Source organism: Coenobita brevimanus, chromosome 53, assembly GCF_032717465.1.
Source record: "Coenobita brevimanus isolate Jiangsu-jjx chromosome 53, ASM3271746v2, whole genome shotgun sequence".
NCBI classification, from domain to species: Eukaryota; Metazoa; Arthropoda; class Malacostraca; order Decapoda; family Coenobitidae; genus Coenobita; species Coenobita brevimanus.
Window position 1 is genome coordinate 40,880,130 of NC_137006.1, and position 12,013 is coordinate 40,892,142.

The window sequence follows — 12,013 nt, forward strand, 5'->3', positions numbered from 1 at the left end:
TTATGACGTCAGAATTCGTCAGAACTTTGTCACAGTCTTTGTTGTCAAAACACAGAGCTGTTGCTACCCCGAGGTCCTCAGAAACAGCCTTACCGGGCTCCCCTGGGGCCCATAAGCTGCCATTCATTAAAGGGTGTACCAGCGTACAATGGTAGTGGTTCCAGTGTCTCACGGGTGTTTACTGGCGATGTACGGGGGTACATCAAAACACATTTTCGGTAAAGAAGGGGTTAAGGTTGCTGGTAGTCTGACGGCCACCTAGCTGTGATTTACGAATTCGTGATTTATGAACACGCGATTTACGAGGATTGAGTGTACATATATATATATATATATATATATATATATATATATATATATATATAGTGCTCGTCAGAAGTATCGAGCGCCCTGCGTCCCTCCTATGAAACAAACCTTTCAACATTGAAAAAAGATATAAACAATGCATTTTATTTACCTTTAGTGCTTCGTAGGGCATCCTTTACGCTTCTTCACAGACCTGAGACATCTTGGAAGTGAAAGGGCGAGGTTCCTGAGGTGCTGGAGGGGTATTTTGTACCAGGAGTCATGAATGGCTGCTTCCAGCTTAGGCAGAGAGCTCATGTCCTTCCCTTGGAGATTCTTCTTTACGAGGTACTAGAGGTTTTCTATTGGGTTGAGGTCTGGGCTATTTCCTGGCCAGTCTTTCATGAATGATATCTCGCAGTCACAAAGCCAATTGGTGACCAATTTAGCCTTATGAGCAGGTGCACCGTCCTGCTGAAACTCGTGCACCTGTGAGCTCGAAGGACTCAGGTAAATGATCACAAAGAAACTCCAGATAAACGTCCTGATTCATTCTCCAGTTCTTGGGAAGCAGAACAAGCTTCCCTAAACCTTTACCAGAGAAACAAGCCCATACCATGAGTGAATCAGGGTGTTTTACTGTGCTTTCCATGTAACGGTGGTCAAGCGGGTTACTACCTTTGCGCTGGTACACCCGTGCTCCTCGATTACAGGTAACACTAAACGTTGCCTCATCAGACCACAACACTGACAACCATTGCTCCTCACCCATTAAGGTGTTTGTTGGCAAAGGCAAGCCTACAAAGTCGCTGTTTTTTTGTGTGTCTTCGAGACACTGTGCACACAGAAACCTCACCAAACACTTCTGGGTTGCTCTCCTTTATTTTCCTTGCACTCACATGAGGGTTAGACTCCACTGCATGTTTTAAAACATTAACAGACCTCGGGGAAGTTTTCCTGGGCCTACCAGACCGCGGTTTCTTTGTGGGAACGTCACCACTGTTTTCCACTCGAAAACAGGCACATCACCTACACACTGTTGATCGAGCCACACCAACCAATTCACTAATTTCCTTCATGGGGTGGCCTGCCTCCTTTAGAGCAATGATCTGGGATATGATTTCATTCGACAGTTCACGGGTAGGTGCCATAACAAAGTGGCGAAAGCCAAAACACTGCAGGACACTAGGTAAAAAATGGCGCAAGAAGAGAGGGAGATGCAGCGGAATTCCTCTCTCTCACGCAACCCATAGGCAACTGAGGCGGGAACCAACCAGCGAGTAGTAAGGCCTCAAGCTCCCGTGACTTCATGCTAGCGACCCAAACATCTGGCTCAATTTTTAGTACCAAAAACGGGTGATTCTTTTTTGGCCATAAGTATTGCGCGCCCTGCCACAGGCACTCGATACTTCTGATGAGCACTGTATATATATACATTATATATATATATATATATATATATATATATATATATATACATACAGTGGGCTCACATGTGGCACGAGAGATTGGGCAGTCCACGACTTCGCACAGTGCGAATTCGCGCATTGAGAATACATAATCTTACGGGAAAAATAACATATGGGCAGTACCCCCTCATACTAGGATCTTTTTTGGCCCTTAGAGACATAATAAAGGTCAAATTTTTCAGACATTGTACTACAGGTATAGCTACAATAAAAAAAAATATGGGCAGTCACCTTAACAACGGTAGACAACAGGCCTGATGGACTTAAATAACAGGGGTTCTGAGGCACGGCAACACACTTTGAGTGCCCCCATCGCCACCCCAGCCACACCAAGCTTGTTTAACGGTTGCCAATGTTGCATTATTCCAGGCTTTGACAAAGACATTTACGACCTGTCGAATGTTACATTTCCTGCAGAATGCAGCACCAGTCATTATGGTGGGGGTTGCAGGTATGCCAGGTAAAGCAGGTGAGTCAGGAGGGGCTGTGGAGGTGGAGGGGGAGGCAGCTGGTGAGTCAGGTGGGGCATTGGAGGAATAGGGGATGGCAGCAGGTGAGTTAGGGGAGGTGGTGAGGGAAGGATCCCTCCCTCTCCTCCTTGCTACTGCTCACATCTTCGGCAATTTCCTTCATCTCTTCTTGCTTGTTTGTTTCACTCCTCATTTTGTTATGGACGTATTGGCATTATAACATCTTGGTATTCACGATATAACCGTCACTATTATAGAAACTGGGGATCTATTCTTATTTACTGTTATTGCCGAAAACGTTATTGTCGAAGTTGTTATTGGCAAGATCTTACTGTAGACTCCTTTTGAGCACCTTCCCCGTGAGCCTCTAGGTCACTATTGGCACGCTGTGTGGGGGTGGGGGTCGCGTACCCATGGAAAATGGAGTTTTTGAGCTACTCCTTGCCTCTATGTCGCATTCTGTGAGGTAAACTCGCGCATTCAAGGTTTATGGTTATGATTTTTGGTCACTCGCGCACAATGCAATTCATGCACTATGAGCTCGTGCAGTAGGTGAGCCCACTGTACTATATATATATATATATATATATATATTAAGAGTCCTCCAATCCGACCACCAAAAATCTGAAAATCCAAATTCTGTACTCCTTATTTTTCAGGGCAAAATTTTTTGAAATTTTCTGGTCTTTTTTTTTTATTTCCCTGGGTTTTATCTGTGGATTTATCTGGCTTGCGCTTGCCCTTGGACTTGGACGTACAGTAATACCTCGATATACGTTACTCCTAGATGCGATACCCCGGCTTAACGATAGGGGTAGAAATTGCACCATACCCCACCTAACGATGGCCAAACCCCAGTTTAATGATGGGTTTTTATTTTTCTTACCAATTTTGATGATATTTTAGACTAAAACTGTGTGTTTAGGTTGACTTATAATCTGTTTTATCTTCAATTAATGTGTTTTAGCCACGGGTTGGGTGAAGTTTACTAAGCTTAATTTTTTCCAGACTTTTATTTGATGATATTCAGATTTGATTTGTTGCTTTCAGTGAGTTATTTACAGGTGTTAGGCTTAGGTTAGCTTCCATGACAGCTGTTAGGCCATTTAGATTGCCTTTAAACCTGTTTTTTGGTCTCATCCGGTTGGGTTTTGGACTTGGTTTGGGGGGAAACTCAAGGCTGGTAAATGGTCCACATTGAAATACATGTTAAAAGTACCCCGATATATGATACCCCACCTAACGATGGGGTTTTACCTAACCAATTAGATCTCTAAACCAGGGTATGCCTATACCTGCCTGCAACTACTCATCTACACTTCTATACATTTCCGGTGAGTAAAACAATAACCCAAATAATGTCAAGTGTTTATTTAATGATCATGTACATACTTCTACTGTTTTCAAAGGGCTCTCCCAATAGTCTGAAAAATAACAACTGTCCGAAAGGCCCTTGGTCTCCTGTGATTCGGATTACAGGACTTTTACTCTATGTATGTATGTATATAAATACATATATATACCTGTATGTATATATATACACACATATCTAAATCTATCTATCTATCTATCTAATGTAGAGAGAGAGAGAGAGAGAGAGATACATATCATCATCATCATCATCCAGACCTCCTTTCCCACCCAAGGGCAGGGTGAGGAGTAGCAATGTCCAGACAGCCCAAAACTGCCCAATCCAGTGGGTCACGCTTCCATTCACTCATCATTCAAGCCCCCTATCGGATACACCAAAAACATTCACCACGTTCTGTATCTTCACATAATCGTATCCGACAGAGTCAATCCAGACGCTGCCACATTGAAAAGGGGAGCCAAAAATCCCTGATCATGCACTTCTCACAAAATTCATCCAGCCAGCTCGATCTCCTGTCAGTTCCCTAGACTCACCGACTTCCAAACCTCTCTTCCTCACACATTCATCCACCACACCTCTCCACCTTCTCCTTGGCCTACCTCGCCTCCTCCCTCCTTCGAATTCGCTCAAATATACCTTCTTCACCACTCTGTTGTTATCCATTCTCTCCATATGACCATGCCATCTCAGTACACTCTCTTCAATTCTGGTGTCCACCGACTTCCTCACTCCGCATCTTTCACAAATCACATTATTTCATATCGTATCCACACTCTGTACTCCACATACATTCCTCAACAGTCCCATCTCCATTGCTCTCACTCTTCACTTTTCATTTTCATCCCACACCATAGTCTCACATCCCTATGTTAAAGTTGGCACTAACACTCCTTCATGTAAGCCTCGTGCAGCTGCAACACTCAAGCCTCTGTTTCTCCTCAAGGCCTTCATTGCACCAGCTACTTTTCTTGTGTCATTCTACTTTCAACTTCTTTTGCACATTTTCCTCTCTTTTCTATCACTGTACCCAGGTATTTGAACTCTTTCACCAGTTCCAGTCTCTCTCCATTTACTGTTACATTGCACTGGGAGTCACCTTCTCTCTCAATAACCATCACTTACATATATATATATATATATATATATATGTATGTGTGTATATATATATATATATATATATATATGTATGTGTGTATATATATATATATATATATATATATATATATATATGCTCACATACAAATAGGGCCTTTACTTTATGCTTAATTCAGTCAGCATTCAAAATACGCCCTACTAGCAGACATATAAAACATTATCTTACCTTCCGCTGTCTTTTGTCTCTTGGTAATTCCAAAATCAAACAAATTTCTCCTAGTCACGCACTTCTTTGTTGACATCTTTTGCTGGGCAAATTTTTCTACTGGCATGTAATATATCTGAATGATATTTAGAAGCATGGTTTAAAACAGATAAGTTGACTCAACAAACACAGACAAGCCACTGGCATCACGCACTAATCAATTAAACCACCTACCAGGGAAGCATGTCTGTCTGTGACGTGTATGTATACTTGTCTGCTTTTCATACGGCAGCATTTGAAATACAAATGTTAGCTCGCCTGCAGGCAAAAAGGGAAGAGCGACAAGTGGTCTCTTGTGCTGTTGTTGCCCGGTGCGTGTGTATGTTGTCTCCAAGCCCGCCAAGGGAAGAGGTTGCAAGGAAGACTGTTGTAATGGACACTGGTGGTGGTCACTATGTGTTTTCCATAATAAGGAAATATGACATTTCTTAATTACAAAATATATATATAGCACAAAGATTTATCACACTTGACCAGTTTCCGGAAAATGGTGGAAACCAGTCAAAATCCGCACCTGGAAGAAGTGGGCCAATTTAGACCCTACAATCCTCAGAAAACTCACTGAATCAGAACCTACATACCTCAAGGAGCGCATCAAGGGGTGAGGAAAGCCCAATGACTACTAGGTGAATGGTTCTTGCCAAATTTATTTTTTTTGTAAATTTTTTGGGTCATGATGTTCACTCCAAGGTTTGCTGATGTATAATGCAAAGACAGGCACTGTATCTGTAAGATCTCCTAAGTTTAAGTTGTGTATAAGATTGCTTTCTATAAAACTTTGTCTTCACTCAAACACCTAAGACACACTTTGCAATAAAATTAATATGCATAAAAAAAAAAAAAAAAAAAAAAAGTATTAATAATCAACTGTAATGACCTGACTATCTTGTAAATTGGTTATAATCATTAACATATATGGCCCTAAGATGCACCTCACCTTTGGCATTTTGTAGAACTCCATGGCCATTGTGACAACATTTAGGCCAATCACTGCTGCAATAGCCAAGTCAAAATATTTGCTGGTGACAATATTGTGGATGAACAGCCGTGCCTTGGAGTACTGGCTGTAATAAGGTGGCTCACGCATTTCTGCCAAGGGAAATTCAGTTATGGTCAGCAAACACTTGGCACTGAGTACCTCTGCTTTAACTTGAACCCTTCACTACACTGACTTTTTTTTAGTTTTATTCTTGCTCTCTCCATATGATTTTATTGAGCCTGTGGGAAACTTCCCACTGTGTGAGGATTATATCCAATCTCTTTCAAATACTTTCAGTGTGAAAGGTTTCCTCATACCTCAAAATGAAAAAAAAAAAAATCTGGTGGGGCCAAGAATAAAACTAAAGTTACATCATAATATTGAAGTGGTAAACTACTGCCTAACATCCAGTTCCAAAGTCAACCCTTTCAATCTCATTCAATCATCATCTGCCATTTGTTTATAAAGGCTCCAACATGCTTGCATCCACTGGCCTTGGTCACCTAATGGCAGCTCTCCATGTTGCTTGATCTCTAGCAGCCACTCTATTCTTTCTCTTATCCCCTGAGTCACACTCTATGACCTCATCCAGGTTTTGTTTTGCCTCTCGCAACCCTATCCTCAACACTCACACCTTTTACCCTGTGCAACCAGCTGTCATCTTCTCCACATGCTCAAAACATCATAGTCTACCCCTTCTAATCATAACACTAACATTCAAATCTCATCCTTCCACTCACCTCTTCCTTCACAATCCTAACCCCCCCAGATCTGTCATTCAAGGATGCACTACACATGCATCTAATCATCCATGTATTTTTGAACCAAAGAATATTCTCTTCCTTGACTGCTTAAGTTTCACACTGTGCTGCATTACACTCCTAACACATGCTGCATACAAGGACCTCTTAGCATAAAGAAAGAGCCCTCTCAATGTCAGGAGAGGAAACATTTCCTTGAACTTCTTCCAACCACTCCTAACCCTAAGCATAAAGCCCAGCCTCACCTCCAGCACATTTTGTGTCCCCCAAATAACAAAACTCCTCCACACACTCAGAAGACTCCAGTAAAGTGAATCCTTTCTCATCTCTATCTCTGCATGCTTTCCCCCACACACCATCTGGAGAGGACCTTTGACAAGGTACCCCATTAGTGACTAATATGGAAATTAGAGCACATAAGAGGAATGAAGGTGAGCCTTTTGGATTGGATGAGAGACTTCATGAGAGACTGACAGATGACGACAGTAATAATGGATGGGATGTCAGGGTGGTGGGAACTAACTAATGGAGTCCTGCAGGGCTCGGTGCTGACGCCCATTATGTTCCTGATTTACGTAAGTGATACGGAGGATGGAATGAACAGTTAGGCAAGTCTGTTTGCAGATGATGCAAAGATCATGAGGAGAGCAGAAGTTGAAGAGGATTGTAAACTGCTGCAGGAAGATCTGGACAGGATTTAAGATTGGAGCCGGGTATGGGAAATGAATTTGAATGCAAAATATGCAAAATATTGGAAACAGGTAAAAGTACTAAGAGGCAATCGCTGAATTACTCAATGGGAAAGGAACCAATCACAAAAACGAGAGAAGAGAAGGGCCTGGGAGTGTTGGTCCAGGATAATTTGTCACCTGAAAAACCCATTAACAAGACTGTCTGGGAGACATATTAGCTCTTGACAAACATAAGTTGCATTTCAATACATGGATGAGATGATGAAAAATTTATATCCACCCCAGGTTAGAATATGCGACAGTGGTGTGGTCCCCACATAAAAAGAATGATACAGTACAAAAAAGACTGAGGGAATACGAAGAGCAGCAACCAAGATGGTCCCTAGCCTGGCAGGAAAGACTAGAAAAGCTGGGTCTGCCTTCCTTAGAAGAAGGGAGAGGGGTGACATGATTGAAGTGTTCAGTGCCAGGATGGGAGTAGAAAAAATTGACAGAGAAGATCTGTATTTGTGGGATGAGGGAGCAACAAGAGGACATGGAAAGAAATTGAGAAAGACAAGTTGCTCGATGTATATCAAGTTTTCCATATACATGTACTGACCTGCGGAAATGCCTGGACAAAGAGATGATCTATCCCAAAACCTCAACTTGATTCTTCTGAATTCTCAACACTCTGGCTTTGGCTCTCCAGTCATTTTCTGATTAAATATATCTGCGCTGTTTACTTATCTCCTAATTCTACTGACTATGAAAAACTTTTCTACTATCTTACTTCTACGATGGAACACATTCTATCCATTTCTCCTTTCTCTGAAATCTCCATTCTAGGAGATTTCAATGTTCACCACCACCTTTGGCTCTCCTCTCCTTTCAATGATCCACCTGCTGAACTAGCCTACATCTTTTCTATCCTTAATGACCTAGAGCGGCTTGCACAGCACCATACCCATATCCCTAACTGCTTTGGAGATATCTCCAACATAAATGAACTCTTCCTTACACCTAATCCTTCTGCATACACTGTTAATCTTTTCTCTCCATTGGGCTCCTCTGATCACAGCCTTATTACCTTAACCTGTCCTATCACTCCGGTATGGCCTGTGGACCCCCCAAAGAAACGATAACTGTGGCACTCTGGAGCTGCAGATTGGGAGGCCCTCAGGCAGTATTTCTTTGATTTTCCCTAGAATGATTATTGCTTCCATGGCCGGGAGCCATCTGAGTGTGCCTTGCGCATTACAGAGGTTATTCTCTCGGGCATGGAAGCATACATTCCCATCTCATATACTTTGACTAATGTAAGAAAGCCTTGGTTTAACCACGCTTGTTCTAATGCTGTCCGCAACAAGGAGAGGGCCTATAATAGGTACCGGAGCCAACCCACCCCTGAATCACATCTTGTTTATATTTCTGCCTGGAATTGTGCTAAGGCTGTTCTTCGCTCTGCTAAAAATAATTTCACCCGTACTAAATGCTCTCAACTCTCCAACTCAAATTCTTCCAGCTCCTAGCACCTTGCCAAAAACCTTTCTAACAACTTTCCCTTATCATCCTTCCCTCCTCTTTCCTATTCTGATGGCTCTGTAGCTGTTTCTTCTACTGATAAAGCAGATCTCTTTGCTCGATTTTCTCCTCCAATTCCACCTTAGATGATTCCAGTGCTGTTCCTCCATCACTTCCCCCCTCAGGCTTCCTCATGGCTGACATTAAAATTTCTTCAGCTGGTGAATTTTCTGCCATCACAGGCCTCCATACTAACAAGGCATATAGGCCTGATGGAGTCCCTCCTGTTGTTCTCAAGAACTGTGCTTCAGTGCTTACACTCTGCCTAGGCAAACTGTTTTGCCTTTGTCTATCAACTTGTACCCTTCCTTCTTGCTGGAAGTTTACTCTCATCCAGCCAGTCCCATAGAAGGGTGACCACTCCCAACCCTCTAACTATCGTCCAATTGCTTTAACATCCTGTGTCTCAAAAGTTTTCGTGTCAATTCTTAACAGAAATTAAAGCATCTTTCCTATCACAACCTTCTTTCTGACTGTCAGTATGGGTTCTGTCAGGGGTGCTCCACTGGCGATCTTCTCACCTACCTTTTATACTCCTGGTCATCCTCCTTCCAGGACTTTGCCAAAAGCTTTGCCATTGCATTTGACATCTCAAAGGCTTTCAATCGAGTCTGGCATAAATCTTTAATTTCCAAACTGCCCTTTTACGGTTTCTATCCTTCTATCAGTGCCTTCATCTATAGCTTCCTTTCTGGTCATCCTATAGTCACTGTTGTAGATGGCTAACGTTCTTCTCCTTTTTCTATCAACAGTGGTGTTCCTCAGGGCTCTGCCCTAACCCTATCCACTCGTATGCTGATGATTCCACCATTCACCTTTCCATTCAGTACCCACAACGCCCATCTCAGCAGTTACTTCAGCAAACAAGAGATGAGGTTTTGGCACACCTAATATCTGACTTGGCTCGTATATTTGACTGGAGTAAAAATAATCTCGTGTTTTTTAATGCATCAAAGACTCAGTTTTTACACCCATCTACCCAACACAATCTTCCACACGTGTACCCACTAACGTTTTATAATATCCAGCTCAATCTTGCATCATTCTTAAAATGGTTGGGGTTTTATTCACTTGGGACTTATCTTGGAATGATCATATTACATCTCTTGTAAAATCTGCTTCCAGGAGATTAGGCATGCTTAGCTGACTCCGTACCTTCTTTATCCCTGAACAGTTCTTGACTTTATACATGGGTTTTATTCGCCCCTGTTTAGAGTACAACTCTCATGTGTGGGGAGGTTCCCCACATGCAGCTCTTCTCAATAGGATTGAGCCAAAGGCTTTTCGTCTTATCAACTCTCCTCCTCTTACTGGCTCCCTTCAACCTCTGTTTCTTCACCACATTGTTGCATCTTTATCTCTTTTCTATCACTGCTTCCATGGTCACTGCTCCTCTGAACTGTCCGGTTGCATCACTCCACCTCTACAACGGATGCGTAGCAATCGTCTAGCAACAAATTCTCATCCCTTTTCTGTCCAGCTCTCTAATGCAAGAGTTAACTTGCAGTCCTTCATTTATGCAACAGGTCAACTCTGGAACTGTCTCCCTCTGTCTGTATTTCCTACTTCCTATGACCTCCAGTCTTTCAAACGCAGTGTGTCCAGGCATCTCGAAATGAACTGATCTTGAATTTGGCTCTCTTTTGTATTGTTTTTTTCTTGGAAGGAACGGTTTGCAGGCTCTTGGCCTTTGGTTCCTTCTTTCTTGCATTAAAAAAAAAAAAAAAAAAAAAAAAAAAAAAAATTTAAAGCAAATTTTGACTGGTTGAGACATGGAGACAAGAACCCATGAGCGTAGCTCATTTCCTGTATATCACAAATAGGTAAAACTAGGTAAATACACAACACACACAAAATCTGAATTATTACACAGCCTACCTCTAACACCACTACATCTCTTACACACACACTTACAAACACTGCACAAGATGAAGTTCCTTCCCACAACCTCAAGGCAAACTGCACATGGTCACACTCCCTCTACACTGACAGTATCGCCACCAGAGCTAGATATCATCACTTCATAAAAATCTGCATGTACAGTACTCTCAAACCCTTGCACCATATTCCATTTCCCCATTTCCTAAATCATTCCTCTGCCATCCTCTCATTCTCTGCAATCAACACCAAACCATCAGTACCGTATACAAGAACTCCTACGGGACTCCAGTCTGAAGTCACATCAGAGTTTCGAGTACCATGAAACAATTTAAAATCAATCAATTTTGCTCAATGCTTTTATTCAATTTGAAAAGCGAATGAGCTAATTATGATAATAACTGACCCCCCTAATTCTCAAAGTCACCCTTGCAGTGAGAAAATATATTCTGGAACAAGCATTAAAAATTATATATGTCTATCTATAGCCATATGACATAATTCTGTAAGAGGTGGCCTTTTGTCTTTAGGTTAGCTGTTTTACGGGGAAGGGCACTAACCCTACGCCAACCCACTTGTTGACACGTAGGTAACACGTGCGGGTTGGTTATATAGTGGCAGACTTTTTGAGGAGAGGCGTGATGAGGGCTCCGCCACCACAGATCGTGGGGCCGGGGTGAGATAGGGCTCGAACCTGTGCTAAAGGGTACAGGGTATTGCGGTTCTCAGGCTGCCACTTCTGCCCAATAGAGAGGGGCCTGAACCTGGGAGTAGCACCCCAGGAGGCTCCCCTATCCATGGGTGTATAATGGAGGGGCAGTTACATTGCCAAGGCATGCTAGGACGGTGTTCCTGTAACTGTCATGGCAGGGTGCCCCTAGGCCACTGCCACAGCCACTGGTCAAGGCTGGTGGGCTAGGGGTACTAGATCCATTGCCTAAACCTGGGACTGTGCAGTGGGTGGGGCCTGTGGCATGTCTCTCCCCTTTATTGTTTTTACTGATTATGACCAAGTTAAAGAGTGAAATTCAAAGAGAACCAGAGGACACCAAATTACCCAGGGGGATCAGAGTGGCGTTGTGGAATGCGGGAAATTTGAAGGGTAAAGTGGGGGAAGTGGTTGAGACCCTAAGTAGGAGGCGGGAGGATGTGGGATGTGAGCAAGAAGTCCAGTATAGAGATGG

The 12,013-nt window shown here is 42.7% G+C and overlaps 1 protein-coding gene across 1 annotated transcript in view; it reads right to left on the minus strand.

Moving 5' to 3' along the window:
- Positions 1-12,013, minus strand: part of LOC145400804 (voltage-dependent T-type calcium channel subunit alpha-1G-like) — a 470,580-nt gene that overhangs the window by 130,484 nt on the left and 328,083 nt on the right. The window contains exon 28 of the mRNA XM_080273240.1: positions 5,894-6,045. Coding sequence (XP_080129366.1) covers positions 5,894-6,045 — 152 coding nt within the window. The remainder of the gene's footprint in view (positions 1-5,893; positions 6,046-12,013) is intronic.